At 38.9% G+C, this 25000-nt stretch overlaps 1 protein-coding gene across 1 annotated transcript in view; it reads right to left on the reverse strand.

Moving 5' to 3' along the window:
* Nucleotides 1–25000, reverse strand: part of LOC133654328 (copine-9-like) — a 249625-nt gene that overhangs the window by 136696 nt on the left and 87929 nt on the right. Inside the window, exons 5-7 of the mRNA XM_062054640.1 lie at nt 22755–22794; nt 22538–22540; nt 17243–17319 (exon numbers count right to left, since the gene is read on the reverse strand). Coding sequence (XP_061910624.1) covers nt 17243–17319; nt 22538–22540; nt 22755–22794 — 120 coding nt within the window. The remainder of the gene's footprint in view (nt 1–17242; nt 17320–22537; nt 22541–22754; nt 22795–25000) is intronic.

A 25000-nucleotide genomic window follows, 5' to 3' on the forward strand; every position in this document is an offset into this window, starting at 1 on the left:
CAAAAAGCAGAGACCTAATCCTGCAGCCACCAAACCGGATCCCATCAACGCCTTGACTGCGCCTAGAAATTCTGTCCATAAAAGTTCAGAACAGAATGGGTGACACAGGGCAGCCTTGGCGGAGTATGTATGTGAATGTATTTACTTATAAACATTCATAAATCATACCTTAAAGGTAGAAAAGCGCTATACAAGTATAACCCATTATCATCATTATTTTTGGATTTTTTTCTTTTTGTCCCCCCTTCGTCTGAATGTGTTTTTCTATTCCAAAAATCCCTTTTAGGTCCAACAAGTGCTGCTCCTGACAGATGAATCTTTCCGCAGAAACAACATTGTCACATTATTTGCCAAGACGCAAGCAGGAAACACTCATTTCCACGTTGAAGCGTGCCAACTAGCCGAGAGATCTGTGCTTTTACAAGCTAACGACTCCTTCTTGCCAGCTGGAAAATAAACACAGCAATATTTATTCTGATTTTTTTTTTGTCTCTCTGTGATGCGAAGTTTAGACCAAACGACAATCGCTGGTTTCAATTGAACTGAGCTGATTGCACGCCACATGCTGCAGCAATTTCACGATGCTTCAATCAATCAATGTTTATTTATATAGCCCTAAATCACAAGTGTCTCAAAGGGCTGTACAAGCCACAACGACATCCTCGGTACAGAGCCCACATACGGGCAAGGAAAAACTCACCCCAGTGGGACGTCGGCGAATGACTATGAGAAACCTTGGAGAGGACCGCATATGTGGGTAACCCCCCCCTCTAGGGGAGACCGAAAGCAACGGATGTCGAGTGGGTCTGACATAACATTGTGAAAGTCCAGTCCACAGTGGATCCAACACATCATGCTTCTGGTTTACGGATTTCCGCGAGATTAAATGTCAGTTCTTTCGATTTTGGGATAAAGCGATCCCCTCGGAAGCGGCACATGTTTTTTTTGTTTTTTTTTCCTTCTGGTTTGTCTCAGCCAGATGAGACTTGAATGGCCGCACCAGATGGCAGGTGACGGTTTGCTAGGACATGGACCACTGGGGACCAGTGTGTGTGTGTGTGTGTGTGTGTGTGTCTGTGTGTGTGGCAATGCTTACTTAATGGGGACATCGCTCTGTTTACACCAGGGGTGTCAAACTCAAATACAGAGTGGGCCAAAATTTAAAACTGAACTAATCTCTCGGCCAAGGTTGAACAAATTAACCTTTTAATAGGGACCCAAACACGTTTTGCATTGAATATTGAACAAGCAAGGCTTATACAACTTTATAGTGACATGCAAAATAGAGTTTCAAATAATAATAATACAAAAATAAAAATTGAATGCCTCTTTTCTATTTGCAGCCTTCTGAGGTAAATATCAACATTAACTTTTTCCACAGGCTAATACATTTGAAAAGAAAATAACAATGAACAAAACAACCATTCAGGACTTTAAACGGCTCAGTTTGCGACACACTGATCTAATCTGATGTGCCCAAGCCAGATACCTGCCATCTTTTCTTGGATGCTAGTTCATTCATGTCGGGGCTCAGGCTTTGAGCTGAGGCAACCTTCATTATCCAACGAAGGTGTTCAACAGTCATTATATCTCGTCCACGCGGACCACAGTCTTGGGGGGCGTGCCTTAAATGCACTGCCTTTAACGTACTCTACGAGCTGTCGTCACGTCCGCTTTTCATCCACTCTAACATCGTTCAGACCCAGTAACAAGATATGAGTGAATGCAACGCATACTTCATCAACAGCGAAACAGGTTACACTGAGGGTGCCAGTATAAAAAACTTGAACAATGTTAGAAATATACGCCACACTGTGAATCCACACCAAACAAGAATGACAAACACATTTCGGGAGAACATCCGCACTGTAACACAACATAAACACAACAGAACAAATACCCAGAATCCTTGGCAGCACTAACTCTTCCGGGACGCTACAAAATACAACCCCGCTACCACCTATATCCTCTTGAAAATGAGAGTCGAGAACGCGAAATGGATATTCACAGTGACTTTTAACTCCACAACAATACATCGGCGAAGCACTTTAGCTACGGAGCTAACGTGATAGCATCGGGCTTAACTGAAGATAGAAACAAAATAAATAAACCCCTGACTGGAAGGATAGACAGAAGATCAACAATACTATTAAACCATGGACATGTAACTACACGGTTAATGCTTTCCAGCCTGGCGAAGCTTAACAATGCTGTTGCTAACGACGCCATTGAAGCTAACTTAGCTACGGGACCTCACAGAGCTATGCTAAAAACATTAGCTATCCACCTACGCCAGCCAGCCCTCATCTGCTCATCAACACCCGTGCTCACCTGCGTTCCATCGATCGACGGAGCGACGAAGGACTTCACCCGATCATCGATGCGGCCGGCGGCTAGCGTCGGATAGCGCATCTGCTATCCAACTCAAAGTCCTCCTGGTTGTGTTGCTGCAGCCAGCCGCTAATACACCGATCCCACCTACAGCTTTCTTCTTTGCAGTCTTCATTGTTCATTAAACAAATTGCAAAAGATTCACCAACACAGATGTCCAGAATACTGTGGAATTTTGAGATGAAAACAGAGCTTTTTGTATTGGATAAAATGTGTCCGAATACTTCCGCTTCAACCATTGACGTCACGCGCATACGTCATCATACATAGACCTTTTCAACCGGAAGTTTAGCGGGAAATGTAAAATGTCACTTTATAAGTTAACCCGGCCGTATTGGCATGTGTTGCAATGTTAAGATGTCATCATTGATATATAAACTATCAGACTGCGTGGTCGCTAGTAGTGGCTTTCAGTAGGCCTTTAAGTGGTGAAACTTCCTACAAGAGGACAGCTGTAGTGCTGTATTCTGACGATCATGTCATATTTCATTTGAACTTTTGTTCTTTTTAAATGGTCCTCAGTAGTCACGTACAAATGTGTGTGAATTATGCACAATTATTTCAATTTGGTCCCCATGAACCATATGAACTCTTTTTCCCCAGTAAGAATGATCAGCACATTACTTCATCAATCCAGAGATTTAAAGACGTGTATGAGCTAACTGGGCTTTTTAGGCCTTCACAACCTGTAGAAAGGGTGGTCCCCATTCCAAATTATAACCAGTATGTGTGTGTGTGTGTGTGTGTGTGTGTGTGTGTGTGTGTGTGTGTGTGTGTGTGTGTGTGTGTGTGTGTGTGTGTGTGTGTGTGTATTACGCAAAACATCAATTTCCACACTTCTATTAGGACATCTTATATGTAATATAAATGTGTAGGGGGGGTGTAAGGTGTGGGGTTATTAAATATGTATTCTGATATATGTTCTTCACAGAAAATGAGCCAAAGTCAGTGAGTCTCAGTTTGAAAAAAAAAAAAAAAAATATATATATATATATATATATATATATATATATATATATATATATATATATATATATATATATATATATATATATATATTTTTTTTTTTTTTCCATTTATTTTCATTTATTTATTTATTTCAGGCAATGACATAAAAACACATAATAATATAAATGAATATAGTGCGAAAGGTAATGTATAGTATGTAATGCATGATTGTCCAGTTTTGCCTGAAAGGGAGTGGGAAGAAGATAATTTATTTAATCCCACCCCCAGTTCTCCATTCAGTGATTATTCACATGAGTTTCACCCTTACTTTGTCCAATAATTATAATATAGATATTGTATCATAGTGGCATTACCACAAGTAACAATAATTAGTACACTGCAACAATCATTTGTATCAACAATGTAGGAATAAGGAATATACCAACAATGGTAATAGACAACATAGCAACAATGGTAATAGACAACATAGCAATAATGGTAATAGACAACATAGCAATAATGGTAATAGACAACATAGCAATAATGGTAATAGACAACATAGCAATAATGGTAATAGACAACATAGCAATAATGGTAATAGACATTGAACACTTTGAGACAGAGTACAGCATCAGGTCAAATTAAAGACCCTCATCTCTATATTTGAACCAGTCCCCATGTTTGTATAATAGTTTAAATGGATTAATAGTTTGGCAATGCTTGTGTTGTAAGTCCAGTTTGTTCCATAGTTTTACTCCGCATACAGACACACAAAAACGTTTACGAGTGGTTTGAGCTCTCGGCAATAAGAAATATCCAAAGCCTCTCAAGTTATGAGCCTGCACTCGTCTTATAAAAAAAACGTTATAAATTAGGCGGCAATAATTTGTTAAATGCTTTATATAAGATTGTTAATGTATTATATTTAACAAGGTCATCAAATTTGAGCAACTTTGATTGCATAAACAGATTACGAGTATGTTCTAAATAACCAACGTTGTGAATGATCCGCACTGCTCTTTTCTGTATGGATGAATTGTGTTGTGGTAAGTATTCCCCCATACTTCAAACTCGACAGCCCCACGTCAAAAACAGCCAGCCAGACGCGCACAAACTCCAAACAGGAAGTGACGTGTGAAACAGGAAACCATGTGACGTGAAACAGGAAATAATTAATTGTATCATTTTTCTTTTAATAAAAAAATCCAAACGGGCCCCACAGACCCGAACACCACACAAGGGTTGATTGTGCAACCATGTGATGTCCCTCGTCCCAAACAAACGCAGCGTTGCCAATCAGCATGGCGTTATACCGCCGTGCAGCGGGCGCACATTTGCTCAGACTGGAAACTTCTAAAATGAGAGGAGGATCCACTGGTGCGTCGCGACCAAGGCTGATTAAATTCTAACCTCACCTTGACAAGCGGCATTAGTTTAAGGACCCTTTAGGACCCTCTTGGAGATAATGAGTGCTGGTCATTTTCAAATCCAGAGGCAATTATAATATTCAAATATGGAGGGGGAAAAAATAATAATAGGGCACTTATGATGGCCTTGTAATTTAGTCATTAAAGAAAAGAAGCAAGCAACTAATTAGCATTTGTCTGCTATTTTTAAAAGAGGAAATAATGAATATATTATTTCTTGACTATCCAGCACATTTTTTGACCTTGCAAAGCTTTGGCCAGAAGGAAGCAATTTTCATGAATAACCACTTTTTCCAATACAGTAAGCCTATTGGTAATATTCTGAGATGACCAATGATGATTTCATTCTGCATTTAGAACACTTCATTGTGGTGATTTGTGTTGGATATGATTCACTTTCACATTTGCCGACATGTTTCTCCACTGTCACATTTAGAGCCGTTTTTCAGTTTGTCTGGAAGATGTTCCATTCAGGCGGCGTTCCAGATGTAAATATAAACGGAATACAATGATTTGCAAATCCTTTTCAAGCCATATTCAGTTGAATATGCTACAAAGACAACATATTTCATGTTCAAACTCATAAACTTTATTTTTTTGTGTGCAAATAATAATTAACTTAGAATTTCATGGCTGCAACACGTGCCAAAGTAGTTGGGAAAGGGCATGTTCACCACTGTGTTACATGGCCTTTCCTTTTAACAACACTCAGTAAAGGTTTGGGAAGTGAGGAGACACATTTTGGAAGTGGAATTCTTTCCCATTCTTGCTTGATGTACAGCTTAAGTTGTTCAACAGTCCGGGGGTCTCCCTTCTGCTATTGCAGGTGCCACACATTTTCAATGTCTGGACTACAGGCAGGCCAGTCTAGTACCCGCACTCTTTTACTAAGAAGCCACGTTGATGTAACACGTGGCTTGGCATTGTCTTGCTGAAATAAGCAGGGGCGTCCATGATAACAACATATGTTGCTCCAAAAGCTGTATGTACCTTTCAGCATTAATGGTGCCTTCACAGATGTGTAAGTTACCCATGTCTTGGCCACTAATACACCCCCATACCATCACACATGCTGCCTTTTACACTTTGCGCTTATGACAATCCGGATGATTCTTTTCCTCTTTGGTTCGGAGGAAACGACGTCCACAGTTTCCAAAAACAATTTGAAATGTGGACTCGTCAGACCACAGAACACTTTTCTACTTTGTATCAGTCCATCTTAGATGAGCTCGGGCCCAGTGAAGCCGGCGGCGTTTCTGGGTGTTGTTGATAAATGGCTTTCGCCAACTTCACGGGTTTTGGGTTTTGTATATATCTTGAAGTTGTTGCCATGGTTTTTTCCCCCCCAGACATGGTATGCTTTATAAACATTATACAGATTCACAACATTAAGTACACCTGCTGATCTATTCGTAAATAAGGTTTTTTTTTGTTTTCTCATAGCCTGAAGTGAGTTCCTCCACCTCTGGCTGAGAACTTGACCCAATGTCCACATAAGAACATACACCTCGCAGATCCACAACTGCATGCAGGCTCGGGGTGTGAATCTTCGTGCACCTAACAATCCAATCCGATTCAATTCTTGACAATTAGAATTATAAGCATTATTTTTTATGTTTTATTGACTTTTGAAAAATGAGTACCGTATTTTTCGGACTGCAAGTCGCAGTTTTTTTGCATAGTTTGGCCGGGGGTGCGACTTATACTCAGGAGCGACTTATGTGTGAAATGATGAACACATTAGCGTAAAATATCCAATAATATTATTGATGTCATTGACGTAAGAGACTAGACGTATAAGATTTCATGGGATTTAGCGATTAGGAGTGACAGTAAACGTATAGCATGTTCTATATGTTATAGTTATTTGAATGACTCTTACCATAATATGTGAGGTTAACATAGCAGTTGGTTATTTATGCCTCATATAACGTACACTTATTCAGCCTGTTGTTCACTATTCTTTAGACATTTTAAATTGCCTTTCAAATGTCTATTCTTGCTGTTGGCTTTTATCAAATACATTTCCCCCAAAAATGCGACTTATACTCCAGTGCCACTTATATATGTTTTTTCCCTTCTTTATTATGCATTTTCGGCTGGTGCGACTTATACTCCGGAGCGACTTATACTCCGAAAACACGGTAAGAATCGCGATTCAGATGTGAACCGATTTCTATTTTTTTTGTGCAGCCCTAATATAAGCTCACACGTAAATGTGTTTTCTAGTAATTCCAACTTTGAACACAGCTTCCGTTGCTATGTAGAGTGGCACTTTCCATCATTTTCAGCAGTCCGTATAAGAACCTTATGATTGATGCTCTGGCATGAACACCTATCCTATATTGTAACAACAATTATACGTCAGAACAGACTAAAATAACACATGTCCTCTTTAACTTGGACCATGTGAGGTTTTTACTGCCTTCAAATGTAACCCCTCATATTTATGACTATCTCTATGTCTTTGAAACGGCCTCCTGGTGTTTTATTCTTTTTCAAGATGGTATTCAAAGGTCATCAAGCATATGTGCACCATGACATGCAAAAAGGGATTGAATGGCCTCAAGTGTGCAATATTTGTGGTCTGAGCAGGTCAGCAACATCTTTGATATGCATTCATTTGATGTTAAGAATGACGGATGAAGTGCAATATCTCCTCCATTTGCACAAACTAACATAATTACAATTTATTAGTACAAACCCCGTTTCTATATGAGTTGGGAAATGGTGTTAGATGTAAATATAAACGGAATACAATGATTTGCAAATCATTTTCCAGCCATATTCAGTTGAATATGCTACAAAGACAACATATTTCATGTTCAAACTCATAAACATTTTTTTTTGTGCAAATAATCATTAACTTTATAATTTGATGGCAGCAACACGTGACAAAGAAGTTGGGAAAGGTGGCAATAAATACTGATAAAGTTGAGGAAAGCTCATCAAACACTTATTTGGAACATCCCACAGGTGAACAGGCTAATTGGGAACAGGTGGGTGCCATGATTGGGTATAAAAGTAGATTCCATGAAATGCTCAGTCGTTCACAAACAAGGATGGGGCGAGGGTCACCACTTTGTCAACAAATGCCTGAGCAAATTGTTGAACAGTTTAAGAACAACCTTTCTCAAGCAGCTATTGCAAGGAATTGAGGGATTTCACCATCTACGCTCCGTAATATCAACAAAGGGTTGAGAGAATGTGGAGAAATCACTGCACGTAAGCAGCTAAGCCCGTGACCTTCCATCCCTCAGGCTGTACTGCATCAACAAGCCACATCAGCGTGTAAAGGATATCACCACATGGGCTCAGGAACACTTCAGAAACCCACTGTCAGTAACTACAGTTGGTCACTACATCCGTAAATGCAAGTTAAAACTCTCCTATGCAAGGCCAAAACCGTTTATCAACAACACCCAGAAACGCTGTCGGCTTCGCTGGACCTGAGCTCATCTAAGATGGACTGATACAAAGTGGAAAAGTGTTCTGTGGTCTGACGAGTCCACATTTCAAATTGTTTTTGGAAACTGTGGATGTCGTGTCCTCCGGACCAAAGAGGAAAAGAATCATTCTGATTGTTTTAGGCGCAAAGTGTAAAAGGCAGCATGTGTGATGGTATGGGGGTGTATTAGTGGCCAAGACATGGGTAACTTACACATCTGTGAAGGCACCATTAATGCTGAAAGGTACATACAGCTTTTGGAGCAACATATGTTGCCATCCAAGCAACGTTACCATGGACGCCCCTGCTTATTTCAGCAAGACAATGCCAAGCCACGTGTTACATCAACGTGGCTTCATAGTAAAAGAGTGCGGGTACTAGACTGGCCTGCCTGTAGTCCAGACATTGAAAATGTGTGGCACCTGCAATAGCAGAAGGGAGACCCCCGGACTGTTGAACAACTTAAGCTGTACATCAAGCAAGAATGGGAAATAATTCCACTTCAAAAATGTGTCTCCTCACTTCCCAAACCAAAACTGTGTGTTGTTAAAAGGAAAGGCCATGTAACACAGTGGTGAACATGCCCTTTCCCAACTACTTTGTCACGTGTTGCAGCCATGAAATTCTAAGTTAATTATTATTTGCAAAAAAAAAATAAAGTTTATGAGTTTGAACATGAAATATGTTGTCTTTGTAGCATATTCAACTGAATATGGCTTGAAAAGGATTTGCAAATCATTGTATCATGTTTATATTTACATCTAACACCATTTCCCAACTCATATGGAAATTGGGTTTGTAATAACAATCATCCAGCTCTAACTGTGCTGACAAAATGGTACTTTTCAATAGCTGACAATTCCATTTTTTGTTTTTGTCTTCCGCCAATGCTTTTGGCCTGTGTGGGTGTGTTGGGTGACAGAACTGAAGCCACCCCACCAGCTGCCCACCATCACGCACTCTGCCCTCCACCGACCGACACACTGCACCACCAGACTGACCAGCAGCTCCACTGTTATCCTCGCAGAAACAAGCTCACTCAGAGGAAAGAAAAGCATTTCAAGGAACACGGGCCAGATCACAGAACTGTCGAGTAAAACCACATTCTCCTTCATATACACTGCAAAAAGTCAGTGTTCAAAAACAAGAAAAAAAATACAAAAATGAGGGGTATTTTACTGGAACTAAGCAAAATTATCTGCCAATAGAACAAGAAAATTTGGCTTGTCAAGATTTTCCAAAACAAGTAAAATTAGCTAACCTCAATAAAACCCAAAAATACCTTAAAATAAGTATATTCTCACTAATAACAACTGTACTACTATATGAGTACATATTTTCTATTGTTTCATTGAAAATAAAACAGCAAAGTCCATTTGGCTGTCATCTGTTTTAATTATGAGACACAATTGTGTCAAAGTCATGATTTTTTTTTTCCATGCTTGAAATAAGAAATGATGACTTTAAAAAAGTAGTTTTCTACTTGTGAGTGTTGATGACACAGCTTTGCAACACTTGATATTCTAGTTTCAAGCATGTTTTACTCAATATAGCTCATCAAATCTCAGCTGTAATATCTTACTGACATCATTTAGGACCAAAACACTTAAAACAAGTAAAACACTCTAACATCAAATCGTATGTATGGCCGCGCAAGTCCCAGCATGCCCAAAATGTCCAAAACGTGCCCAGCAAAGTCCCACGGGAAGGCGGGGAGAAAAGTGAGAAAAGTCCGTAAAATGTTCAAAAAGCACACCCGGGTTCGACTTGTGGGACTCCATCCTGGGTAGGTATTTTGAACATTTTCGGGACTTTTGCCGACTTTTCCAACTTTTGTCCCCCATTCCCGTGGGACTCGGCTGGGTGTGTTATGGACATTTTGGGCATGCCGCGACTTGCGTGGCCGACGGCGGGACTTGTGGGACTCGAACCTGGGTAGGTATTTTGAACATTTTTGGGGACTTTTGCCCACTTTTCTCACTTTTCTCCCCCACTTCCCGTGGGACTTTGCTCGGTGCGTTTTGGACATTTTTTGCATCCCGGAACTTGTGCGGCCGGCGGCGGGACTCGTGGGACTAGAACCCGGGGAAGTATTTTGGACACCCCTCTTCTTCCCCGCCTTCCTGTGCACCATTTCTGGGTGTGTTTTGGACATTTGGACAAAAATAGTTTCAAGCATGTTTTACTAAATATAGGTCATCAAATCTCAGCAACAAGCTGTAATATCTTACTGAGATCATTTAGGACCAAAACACTTAAAACAAGTAAAACACTCTAACATAAAATCTTATGTATGGCCGCGCAAGTCCCGGGATGCCCAAAATGTCCATAATACACACAGCAGAGTCCCACGGGGAGGGGGGGATAAAAGTTGGAAAAGTCGGCAAAAGTCCCAAAAATGTTCAAAATACCTACCCAGGTTCGAGTCCCACAAGTCCCGCCGCCGGGCGGGATGCCCAAAATGTCCAAAACGTGCCCAGCAAAGTCCCACGGGAAGGCGGGGAGAAAAGTTAGAAAAGTCGGTAAAATGTTCAAAAATCACACCCGGGTTCGAGTGCCACAAGTCTTAAGACTTGTGGCACTCCATGTGGGACTCCATCCTGGGTAGGTATTTTTAACATTTTTGGGACTTTTGACGACTTTTCCAACTTGTATCCCCCCTCCCCGTGGGACTCGACTGGGTGTGTTATGGACATTTTGGGTATGCCGGGACTTGCACGGCCGGTGGCGGGACTTGTGGGACTCGAACCTGGGTAGGTATTTTGAACATTTTTGGGGACTTTTGCCCACTTTTCTCACTTTTCTCCCCCACTTCCCGTGGGACTTTGCTAGGTGCGTTTTGGACATTTTTTTACATCTCGGGACTTGTGCGGCCGGCGGCGGGACTCGTGGGACTAGAACCCGGGGAGGTATTTTGTACACAATTTGGACTTTTGACCATTTTGGCCGCCTTTTCCCCTCTTCTTCCCCGCCTTCCTGTGCACCATTGCTTGGTGTGTTTTGGACATTTGGACAAAAATAGTTTCAAGCATGTTTTACTCAATATAGCTCATCAAATCTCAGCTGTAATATCTTACTGAGATCATTTAGGACCAAAACACTTAAAACAAGTAAAACACTCTAACATAAAATCTGCTCAGTGAGAAGAATTATCTTATCAGACAGAAAATAAGCAAATATCAGCCTTATGTGACATATTTCATCTTACTTAGATTTCATTTTTTGCAGTGTGTGCTCTGATTTTTAATACAATATACACATAATTGCCCGTGTAAAATAGCCCTACAATGATGCTCACATGTATTATAATTAGCGCTGTCAAATGATAATTGCGTATTGTCGTCGCTCTCTGTCAAGCACGGGACGAGGGTGAGGTAACTGGCAGGCCTACAGAGACAATAATGTTAGAGAATGAAAATGACATTACCGTGATTAATTACCTAATGCGCTAAATATGACTAAATCATCGGAATTGACGTGATAATTTGACACCCCCGATTATTAATAGAAGTTAATACATTAATACAGTTAATACAAATTAAATGTCTTAATCTCTTCAGTACAAGACTGCGTTTGGACTGTTTTATGACAGACCTTAAATCTTCGTACACACTTTTTTAAATGTTTCCTTTTGTTTTTACTTCCTCGTTCACATTTACGGAGATGTGGACGTGTGACTATGACCTCTAGCGGTATGGGGTGGGTGGTGATTCATGTGCACCTGCGCCTTAGTTTAAAGGCCTACTGAAAGCCACTACTAGCGACCACGCAGTCTGATAGTTTATATATCAATGATGACATCTTAACATTGCAACACATGCCAATACGGCCGGGTTAACTTATAAAGTGACATTTTACATTTCCCGCTAAACTTCCGGTTGAAAACGTCTATGTATGATGACGTATGCTCGTGACGTCAATAGTTGAAATGGAAGTATTCCAATACAAAAAGCTTTGTTTTCATCGCAAAATTCCACAGTATTCTGGACATCTGTGTTGGTGAATCTTTTGCAATTTGTTTAATGAACAATGAAGACTGCAAAGAAGAAAGCTGTAGGTGGGATCGGTGTATTAGCGGCTGGCTGCAGCAACACAACCAGGAGGACTTTGACTTGGATAGCAGACGCGCTAGCCGACGCTAGCCGCCAACCGCACGGATGATCGGGTGAAGTCCTTCGTCCTTCCGTCGATCGCTGGAACGCAGGTGAGCACGGGTGTTGATGAGCAGATGAGGGCTGGCTGGCGTAGGTGGAGCGCTAATGTTTTCATCATAGCTCTGTGAGGTCCCGTTGCTAATTTAGCTTCAATGGCGTCATTAACAACAGCATTGTTAAGCTTCGCCAGGCTGGAAAGCATTAACCGTGTAGTTACATGTCCATGGTTTAATAGTATTGTTGATTTTCTGTCTATCCTTCCAGTCAGGGATTTATTTATTTTGTTTCTATTTGCATTTGAGCCCGATGCTATCACGTTAGCTCAGTAGCTAAAGAGCTTCGCCGATGTATTGTCGTGGAGATAAAAGTCACTGTGAATGTCCATTTGGCGTTCTGGACTCTCATTTTCAAGAGGATATAGTATCCCAGGTGGTTTAAAATACAAATCCGTGATCCACAATAGAAAAAGGAGAGAGTGTGGAATCCAATGAGCCAGCTTGTACCTAAGTTACGGTCAGAGCAAAAAAAGACACGTCCTGCACTGCCTCTCTAGTCCTTCACTCTCACTTTCCTCATCCACGAATCTTTCATCCTCGCTCAAATTAATGGGGTAATCGTCGCTTTCTCGGTCCGAATCTCTCTCGCTGCATTGTAAACAATGGGTAAATGGGAGAAATCCTTCCTCCGGTGTCGTCACGCTACTTCCGGTAGGGGCAAGGCTTTTTTTTATCAGCGACCAAAAGTTGCGACCTTTATCGTCGATGTTCTCTACTAAATCCTTTCGGCAAAAATATGGCAATATCGCGAAATGATCAAGTATGACACATAGAATGGATCTGCTATCCCCGTTTAAATAAACAAATTCAGTAGGCCTTTAAACTCGTTACATTAGGACAGTGTTTTTCAACCTTTTCTGAGGCGAGGCACATTTATTTTCCATTGACAAAATTCTGAGGCTCGCCACCGGCAGAATACATAAAAAAATTAAACTCAGCAGCCGATATTGAGAATAAAAAGTATTTCTCGTAATTGTTGGATATGAATTCAAACCATGACCAGTTCTTGTCGTGCGCTCCTATTTTGTTGTTGATTGTCATGTCATGTAAAGGATGTACTTTGTGGACGCCGTCTGCTCCACACGCTGTAAGTCTTTGCTGTCCTCCAGCATTCTGTTTTTGTTTACTTTGCAAACAGTTCAGTTTTAGTTTTGCATAGCCTTCCCTAAAATTGGCCGAGATTGATTTAACCGTTTTATTGATGTTTTAACAGTAATATGTGTCCCTACATACTGTAGGGGCAAACATTATTGTATCTATTTGTTTTTCATGACACTGAAGTGAATTAATTAACTCATATTATGTTCTACATATGGTGAATGTTTATATTCACCTTGGAGAAAGTAAACCACCAAGTTTAAGTAATTAGTGGTATTTCAGTTTGAGCACATAATAAGATAAGGCAGGTGGATTGGATCACTTCTCGAAGGAAAGAGGCCCTGATTGGGACGTCGGAATGCAAAAGTGATAACCATATCCTTGAGAAAAGACTACCTGTCTAGCTCAATGCCAACATTTGAGTTATGACTTAAAGCGGTTGTTTTCCAGTCACTACATATTAACATCTCCTTACATGGTCAGGTTGTGCTGTCCTGACTTAGCACACACCCAGACGGGGAAATAAGGAATATATAACTGATGGTTTGGCTTCTCCAGGTTAGGAGTCCTTCATTTAAGCTCCTCCGGGTACTGCAGACCTGTTTAATGACCCTCGCTTGTAATAAAGCAACTTTTGGTTCAGCAAAGCGTCTCCGACATCTCTTTTGATCCAGTCGCAGTGCCGTGTTGCCCTCCCCGTCAAGACCAGAAATCACCATGAAGGAAAAACCTCCCTCCTCATAGTCAACTTGCTTTTATGGTCAAGGAGAACTTGAGGATTCTCATGATGTTATCACACTTAACATCCCCAAAGTGATGCGTCAGATGCAAGCATCCGACCCTACCGTATGCCCGGTATGACAGCTGGACTCCAGTCTGTAGTTTGATTCCCATCCATTGTGCATTTGACACGACCTATGGCCATGGTCACTTGCTATTTCCAAGCGTGCTATTCGGGACTTGGACGCAAAGTACTTTTATAATGTGACATCCCTGGCAAACAAACAGCTATAAGCACACAGCACAGGTTTACACATTTTTAAAAAGAAAAATTATCTCATCAATACTTCATGGAGAAACCTTTTCCCACATTTGTTTGGCCCAAAGGATATCAAGAGTGAGTGTAGAAAAACAGAGGGGGAAACCACCTTGGAAGGACTCCGGCTTTGAATTTAAAGTGAGGATATAAGTGAACTTGGTATGAATCGTTTTCCTTTTCCTATGGACTGTGGATGGGACAACAACCATAGGAGACACATACTAAGTAAGCATATCAGCATGCACTCAAACTGCTCATGACCTTTGGTGACATGTCTCTAATCTGTTTGCATTCCTTAGGTGCTGGGGAAGGGCTTGAGGTCAGGGTTCTGTTCAAGTTCCAGCAATATAAATGGTAAATGGATGGTACTTGTGACGCAGCGTCTGTACCTTGCTCAAGGATACTTGGACATGGTCACCGGGGGCAGTAAGAATCGAACCCGTAACCACAGGTTGGGGGTCTATGCCACCTGAGCCCTAACCCTGTTTCATTACTCTTTTATAACGTGATTCTTGTTCCAAAATGTTAGTGCCTTGTGTGAATGCTTAAAGGTGAGCTTTGACGACGTTAGGACGTCTGTGTTGAGTGACATGTTTCAAGCTTTGTCGCTATCCAGGTGGAACGAACCATTGTGTATTTTTGATAAAGGGGTATAGGTAGTCTTGGACATTCTTAATTTGACTCAAACATCCTTATTATTGAACTTTCACCGCTAATATTTTCATATTAACATTTTTGATGTCTGGTTTTACAACTTACTCATTTGGATGGCAGGAAAAACATCTTTACACATTTCAAAAGCTGAGCAGTAAAGAACATGTGCATAGAGGACATGTTCTGACATAGTACATAGGGTTGCAAAGGGGTGGAAAGTTTCCGATAAATATCCGGAAACTTTCCGGAAATTTACCACGGGAAGTTAAGCTCGGGAAGTTTGGAAATATTGACCCTTTTTTGATTATTCAAAGTTGGACACCGTCCATGGGAATTCATGTGAATATATGGGAATGAATGGGGACTTACAATAATGATATATTATTGGGCACTTGTCTATATGCTGCTGCATCTTTGTGGCATTTTTGACGTAGCTCTTTGCACAGTATTTGCAAATGTACACCGCCTTTCCACCTACATTGGTTGGGGTGAAATGTCTCCACACATCAGATGGTGTACGTGGCATTACTCTGTTTGTAATTATTTATTCTTGTAAAACACTAATGCAATGCCACACACAGATATAAATAGTCAGCTAAACAATTGGAGTAGTCTTTAAAAATATTTTACTGATGGACAAATAAATAGAAATAGGCAAGATGAATAAATGAACAGTCAATCAGCATGCTGAATCAAACTATAAGCTACATTCTTGTATGACAACAGAATGGCTAGCAGAACAGAAGGCAGAGGAAACTACACCTTTTGATTTAGTATTTGCTAGTTGAACTTTACACATCACAAAAAAAGGTCAATTCGAATCGCTAACATTGTTAGCATAAATGAATGGGATTTAACATAGAGAAAATTAGCATCACGGCTAACAGAGAAATATGTTCGGTCCATTATGAGACTGTGGTGGTAAATAAACCTAGCTAGCTAGAGATATTGGCCCCAAAATCATTGAACAAGTACAGGAACAGCTAGCTAGCTTGAGTGGAAGTCTGCTGGAGTAGTCTACAGTCACACAGTAACAAGCAATTACACCTCTATTACACTTAAATACCAAATATCAAATATATTTACCCCAGTAATATCATCAAAACTTACCTGTCTGGATGAAGTCCTTGGGCTCAAATACTAGTGTGACCTCAATAGCCCTGCTGTAGTGTGTTGCATGCTGGGAATTATCTGTGCAAGTGATGGAGGAATGCACTGCACATGTGATGGAGGAATGCACCGTGCAGGGTTGAAATTTTATTGAATTTGCATTAAATCAGGTTGTTTTATCCAATAATCATGCTGCAAGATCTAGCATGTTGCATTCAATGTTTATTCCCATTAATTTCCCATTAATTCCCATTAATTCCTATGGAAAGTTTCCAACTTGGAATAATCCCGGGATTTTGCAACCCTAATAGTACATGACATAGCTCAAATATTTCTAACAAAAACGCCGTGTGCTGGGTTACATTTATAGGTTATCTTTAAATTTGGCTACATTTGACATCTTAGATTTCATACGAAAGCTTCTAAAATATTATTTTGAAGAGTGTTTCAACACATTTTCTCTTGCATTTTTGTTATTCTGCATACTTTGTTGCCGTCATTTTTGGGTTGGAGCATTGGAGCTCAAGTGAGCGCACCCCAATGGACTAAATTTTATCCAGACATTTGTTTCCATTGTGAGTGAATGATTTTGGGCGATATCATATTTTATCATATCGTCATTCTGTTTCCACACATTAGAACTCCTTTCGCTTTAGTCACTTCAGCACTCCAGTCTGCTTGGATTCTTCAACATGATTTGGCCCACTGACACTGTGATCTAATAGATAACAACCAGTCGAAGCAAAACACTGAGTCGGGAATTGCATTTGAAGATTTCATCAGGGGCCGGCCATCAGTATTCATGAGCATAAATTCCATTATGACAACGGTTCGATACACAATAGCAAAAAAAATGGGGAATTAATTTGTCACGCGTAATTATGTGGACATAAATGAGATTAGGGAGGATGACTTACGAGAGAGTCTTCTCCAGGCGTCCTCCGGTGGAGCCGATGATTTCTCCCAGGGTGCAAAACGTCTGGCCCAAAAAATCCTGGGCAAAAAAAGAAAAGATTACGGTGAGATGATGAATCGCATGGCAGGAGAAAGACGGATTGAAGAACCTCGAAGGTCGAAAGAAATCTGTTCCGGGATGCTGGGTAACCTCTAATGCAGGGGTGGGCAAGGTTTTTGGCTCAGGGGCCACATTGGCTTTTGAAATTTGGACAAGCACATCATACACATTATGCATTTATTTTACTGCTGGAACTAAGAGTAGACTTCTCAAACATGGGCTATTTTAATCATAACTATGTTCAACAATATCGGATCAGAACACAAGTGTGTTCGGGTCAGCACGTTAGGATGTGCAGACCCGAACACCACACAAGGGTGTTCCACTATAGCAAACTTTTTCCACTGAGGGCCGCACACTGGAAAATCAAAGCAAGCGGGGGCCATTTTGATATTTTTTATTTTTTAAAAACCAATACAATATATGTATAAAAAATATACATTTAGGCCTCCATTCAGACTTGATCCCGGGGACCCCAGAGGGTTTTGGTCAAAAAAATATTAAAATTGTGTCATTATTTAGTATTATTATTTTTAGTATTATTCAAGGTTTAAATCTCTAGATCAGGGGTCACCAACCTTTTTGAAAGCAAGAGCTACTTCTTGGGTAGTGATTAATGCGAAGGGCTACCAGTTTGATACACACTTAAATAAATTGCCAGAAATAGCCAATTTGCTCAATTTACCTTTAACTCTATGTTATTATTAATAATTAATGATATTTACACTTAATTGAACGGTTTAAAAGAGGAGAAAACACGAAAAAAATGACATATACATTTTGAAACATAGTTTATCTTCAATTTCGACTCTTTAAAATTCAAAATTCAACCGAAAAAAAGAAGAGAAAAACTAGCTAATTCGAATCTTTTCGAAAAAAATAAAAAAAATAATTTATGGAACATCATTAGTAATTTTTCCTGATTAAGATTAATTTTAGAATTTTGATGACATGTTTTAAATAGGTTAAAATCCAATCTGCACTTTGTTAGAATATATAACAAATTGGACCAAGCTATATTTCTAACAAAGACAAATCATTATTTCTTCTAGATTTTCCAGAACAAAAATTTTAAAAGAAATTCAAAAGACTATGAAATACGATTTAAATTTGATTCTACAGATTTTCTAGATTTGCCAGAATAACTTTTTTTAATTTTAATCATAATAAGTTTGAAGAAATATTTCACAAATATTCTTCGTCGAAAAAACAGAAGCTAAAATGAAGAATTAAATTAAAATTGATTTATTATTCTTTACAATAAAAAAAATAAATTTACTTGAACATTGATTTAAATTGTCAGGAAAGAAGAGGAAGGAATTTAAAAGGTTAAAATGTATATGTGTTTAAAAATCCTAAAATCATTTTTAAGGTTGTATTTTTTCTTTCTGAAAGTTATAAGAAGCAAAGTAAAAAAAATAATTAATTTATTTAAACAAGTTAAGACCAAGTCTTTAAAATATTTTCTTGGATTTTCAAATTCTATTTGAGTTTTGTCTCTCTTAGAATTATAAATGTTGAGCAAAGCGAGACCAGCTTGCTAGTAAATAAATACAATTTAAAAAATAGAGGCAGCTCACTGGTAAGTGCAGCTATTTGAGCTATTTTTAGAACAGGCCAGCGGGCTACTCATCTGGTCCTTACGGGCTACCTGGTGCCCGCGGGCATCGCGTTGGTGACCCCTGCTCTAGATCAACATTAGGTCCATTCGTCAATATAAAGTGTTTTAAGATTTAAGTTGTGTGCCCTTTTTGTCAAAGAAACCCCTGCTTTTTTATGGAAAAAACACAAAATATGGAATATTTTCCCCCAATACAATTTTAAAGTGGGCTATTTGAGATTATATAATAATTGGAGCCTTAAAAAGGTCAATAACTCATAACAACATTGATTTTTATTCATTATTATTTTCGAGCAATCACTTGAAAAAAGTCCCACTAAAAATATTGGGGATCCAAAAGGGTCCTGCTCAGTAAAGTTAAAAAAAAAAAAAAAATCATACTTTTTTTTTTTTTACTTTTAACACAATAGTCTCAAGATCAACTTCAGATCTATACGTCAATTATACGTTTTATTGTTCTTTATGTGTTTGTGTTTGTTCGTTTCAGGCTCTTCTTTTAAAACAATGAAAAAAACTTAGTTTTTTAAATGACAAACACTAAATATGCAAAATGTTCCCCAAAAAAATCTCAAAGTGGAATATTTAATGTGAAGTAGTTGGAGCCTTGAATAGGTCAATAATTCAAAATGACATTGATTTTTATTCATTATTATTTTTTGAAGAAATAAATAGGCTGCATTAGAGTAAACATTGCAACATGTTCTTGTTACATTTCACCTGTTTGTTCTTTTATACCACTGTTTATGTTTTTGGGGTTTTTTTATTGTATTTTTTAGAACGTGCCACAGGGCCGTTAAAAAATTACCTGCGGGCCGCAAATGGCCCCCGGGCCGCACTTTGGACACCCCTGCACTACAGCACATTAGGATACACTGCAGCAATAATCTGACAATAACTCATGATTTGATTTGAATTCGGATTCTTGAGGTGACAAATTGATTCAGAATCGTTTCAACACGACTCTTGAGTCCAACCGATTCTCATAATATATTATTTGGTATAATCCATCCATCCTTTTTTCTACTGCGTGTCCCTTTCTAATGTGGTGGCAGGGGGGCTGCAGGAGCCTATCCCAGATTTAAGGGGAACTGCACTTTTTTTATTATATTTTGCCTATCAGTCCGAGATGACACGTTGAGGATTGAACGTCTCTTCACACTCTTCTGGACAGACTCACTTGGCGACAAAACATAAATCAAGGTAAGCAGAGCCTTTTGTCAAATCTGCATTTGGAGTCTGTCCTGAAGTCTGTAAGTCAAACACTGTTTTGGACCACATGGACAGAGTTGCAATATTATGCACTGCAAAAACTAAAATCTAAGTAAGATGAAATATCTCCAATAAGGGTGATATTTGCTTATTTTCTGTCTGATAAGATCATTCTTCTCACTAAGCAGATCTTATGTTTGAGTGTTTTACTTGTTTTAAGGGTTTTGGTCCTAAATGATCTCAGTAAGATATTACAGCTGAGATTTGATGAGCTATATTGAGTAAAACATGCTTGAAACTAGAATATCAACTGTTCCAAGCTGTGTCATCAACACTCACAAGTATAAAACTACTTTTTTAATGTAATCATTTCTTATTTCAACAAAAAAAATCATGAATTTGACACAATTGTGTCTCATATTAAAACAGACGACAGCCAAATGGACTTTGCTGTTTTATTTTAAATGAAACAATAGAACATATGTACTCTTATAGTAGTACAGTTGTTATTAGTGAGAATATACTTATTTTAAGGTATTTTTGGGTCCATTGAGGTTAGCTAATTTTACTTGTTTTGGAAAGTCTTGACCAGCCAAATTTTCTTGTTCTATTGGCAGATAATTTTGCTTAGTTAAAAATGTTTTTTTTTCTTGTTTTTGAACACTGACTTTTTGCAGTGTAAGAACATAGAATTGATGTTTGATTTGTAATTGTTGCCCCAGATTTCAACACAATAATTAAGATATGGGAGTACGAATTAATTATACAACATGTTAAGAGCCTTTTGATTTACGGAGTTTTTAATTTTTTGTAACATAGCAATAATTTTTGCCATCTTTGTCTTGAGTATATTTATGTACAGTTTCCAATTTAATTTATCGTCTATATAGATTCCCAAAAATGTTGTTGAATACACCCTTTCTATCTCCATATCATCAATTATTTTATGACACTTTATGTTATTTTTCCTGTTTCCAAGTCAAACACTGTTTTGGACCACATGGACAGAGTTGTAATATTATGCACTGCAAAAACTGAAATCTAAGTAAGATTAAATATCTCAAATAAGGGTGATATTTGCATATTTTCTTTCTGATAAGATAATTCTTCTCACTAAGCAGATTTTATGTTAGAGTGTTTTACTTGTTATAAGGGTTTTGGTCCTAAATAATGTCAGTAAGATGTTACAGCTTGTTGCTGAGATTTGATGAGCTATATTGAGTAAAACATGCTTGAAACTAGAATATCAACTGTTGCAAAGCTGTGTCATCAACACTCACAAGTAGAAAACTACTTTTTTAAAGTCATCATCTCTTATTTCAACAAAAAAAAATCATGAATTTGACACAATTGTGTCTCATATTAAAACAGATGACAGCCAAAAGGACTTTGCTGTTTTATTTTCAATGAAACAATAGAAAATATGTACTCTTATAGTAGTACAGTTGTTATTAGTGAGAATATACCTATTTTAAGGTATTTTGGGGTTCATTGAGGTTAGCTAATTTTTACTTGTTTTGGAAAGTCTTGACCAGCCAAATTTTGTTGTTCTATTGGCAGATAATTTTTCTTAGCTAAAAAAAAAAATACCCCTCATTTTTGTATTTTTTGTTCTTGTTTTTGACCACTGACTTTTTGCAGTGTAAGAACATAGAATTGATGTTTGATTTGTAATTGTTGCCCCAGATTTCAACACAATAATTAAGATATGGGAGTACGAATTAATTATACAACATGTTAAGAGCCTTTTGATTTACAGAGTTTTTAATTTTATGTAACATAGCAATGATTTTTGCCATCTTTGTCTTGAGTATATTTATGTACAGTTTCCAATTTAGTTTATCATCTATATAGATTCCCAAAAATGTTGTTGAATACACCCTTTCTATCTCTATATCATCAATTATTTTATGACACTTTATGTTATTTTTCCTGTTTCCAAGTCAAACACTGTTTTGGACCACATGGACAGAGTTGTAATATTATAGGAACATTGAGTGCATTTTTAACCTTGATAGTGGTCAACTCACGACATTGTGTCTAGACTACTACTAGTCTGTTGTGTTGATTTAAGAACATGTGTGACTTTCACAATCTGGATATGCGTTGAGCACCTGCAAGTGTCCTGACACAATGGCGGCGAAGGCTCAAACAACAACAGCTGCTTGCACATTTGAAGTCCAGCTGCAGACACGCAACATGAGGACGAACGCTACGGTCGTTTTGTTTTTTTTCCCCAGCCCGGAACTGTTTATCCTTGACGAGATGAGATGGAAGACAAGGCAATGAAGACTATTTCAACAACATAAATCAGGGGAATGAGTGAAAGGAAGATGAGCACCACAGCGTAACCGTAAAACCACTCACCTTCTGCTCTCCGGCATGATTGATATTTTGTGAGGAAGAAAGGGAAAGAAAAAAAAATGTCAATAGAAGGGCTGGCGCAACATTGAGTTCTGAATGACACTTTATTGCCACTGAGTCATGACTGTTGTTCCGCTCGACACACTGCAACACCACACTCCACTTGAGATGGCGGCTCTGAGTCAAAAACTGTCATCCGACTTTGACATACTGTACGTACGTGTTTGGAAATGTTGCAGCTTCTGGAGTCCACATTGTACCTGCCACAAAGAAAAGAAAAGGACGTGGTCAGACGGGAGGAAGGCATTAATTATTGTGACCACAGCATGATGACTTTTTGATTGACGGGGATCCATTTCAACGCCACACTGGGGTGCATTTCAGCTACCGTTATGTTGTGGAAGCTGCAGGGAGTATTGCACCCAGTTTGACTATAAACTGTGTGGTTGGCTTAGCATTCACACTGGTATTTTGGTCACGTGACCAAAAAGTACATTAAGGACTTGATTGGACTGCTTTAATGACATATTACATGTTGTAACACGAATTATTACAAGCCAACATGCCATGTGCTGGGTTGTGTGTTGGGAATGTCAATCTTGCAAAAACTCGTCTTGGAGTGACGATTCAATTCCGAATTGATTTTCGATTCAAACCCACTCTCCCAATATATTATTTTGCATAAGAATGATCTAATTTTCAGACTGGAAGGTGCACTGAGAGTCCTTTAATTTTATCATAAATCTTATAATTACAACCTGGTGATCCTAATGTACGGATCAATTCTGATTGTGCTTACCGACCTCGAAATTATTTTATTTTGGTACATGATGTAATGATAAGTGTGACCAGTAGATGGCAATCACACATAAGAGACACGTGTGGACTGTAGGTTGATGCCCCCTGTTCAATAAATGACACTTGCAAATACATGTTAGCAAGCATTAATTGAGAGTATAGAACAATAAAATCTGTTAAGCCACAAAGTTGCACCGCTTGGATTATCGGCACATTACGGCTACCGTAGTCAGAACCTACTGTGCTTTAACATACGGGTAATATTATGGCACAAAATGGCACAAAACGACATTTTATCTGGCCTTTTGTTTCGACCTATTATGCAAAACCAACTTTTTTTTTTACCTATTAGTTCCTGCTGTTGTGTATTTGGGATCTGCCATTGTAGTCAATAAGCTAATATCCTCTTGTTGTGGGGCATTCATGCTGCGCAGTAGTAGTAGCGTACAGTTCTAACTTATATCTGTTAGTAGACTCGCTATGGAAGCACTAAAAACTACCGGCGCAACAAAGATAACGAGGAGAAGACGCTATCTAAGTGGAATAAATAAATAAATAAAACGTAAATAAGACCACCCACAAAACGCCACATACTGAAGCGACTGTCAGAAAGATGATGTGCAAAACATCATCTATGCCAGTGGTCCCCAACCACTGGGCATAGCTTCTATGATTCCTGTGCTAAGTGGTTACCTCAGCTTCTATGATTCCTGTGCTAAATGGTTACCTCAGCTTTTAGCTTCTATGATTCCTGTGCTAAGTGGTTACCTCAGCTTCTATGATTCCTGTGCTAAATGGTTACCTCAGCTTTTAGCTTTTATGATTCCTGTGCTAAGTGGTTACCTGAGCTTCTATGATTCCTGTGCTAAATGGTTACCTCAGCTTTTAGCTTCTATGATTCCTGTGCTAAGTGGTTACCTGAGCTTTTAGCTTCTATGATTCCTGTGCTAAGTGGTTACCTGAGCTTTTAGCTTCTATGGTTCCTGTGCTAAGTGGTTACCTGAGCTTCTATGATTCCTGTGCCTAAGTGGTTACCTCAGCTTTTAGCTTTTATGATTCCTGTGCTAAGTGGTTACCTGAGCTTCCCGTGCGATCCCTTTAGTTTTGTTTTTGTCTGTTTGTATCTACGGTGTATGATTTATGAGCAATAAATCACACCCTACGTCACGCTGTCGTCCGGAGTTGTCCGTCTGCGTCTGGGAGGAACGACCCCGCAATTAAGATGCGACCCCAACGTGACATATTGCGAAACAAAACGCCAGATAATATGTCTTACCTTATACACACACCATAATAATACTCCTATGTTGAAGCACAGTACAATCCATCAAGCGGTGCGGCTTCATAGCCTACCAAAGTCGTACTAAAATATTTCGATACGATTTTTGAGCGCTGACTGTAATGTTTTATATTTTCAATGGAACATATAACATTTTGGTGTTGTTTACTTGAGTCATATTGCAGTCTACACGTATCTCTTATGTGTGACTGCCATCATATTGCAGTCTACACGTATCTCTTATGTGTGACTGCCATCTACTGGTCACACTTATCATTTCACCGTGTACCAAATAAAATAGCATTGAGGTCGGTAAGCACAACCAACATTATTCCGTACTATAAGGTCGAGTTTTGAGAAAATGAAAGGATTTTAAGTGTGCCTTATAG

Source organism: Entelurus aequoreus, linkage group LG07, assembly GCF_033978785.1.
Source record: "Entelurus aequoreus isolate RoL-2023_Sb linkage group LG07, RoL_Eaeq_v1.1, whole genome shotgun sequence".
NCBI lineage: Eukaryota > Metazoa > Chordata > Actinopteri > Syngnathiformes > Syngnathidae > Entelurus > Entelurus aequoreus.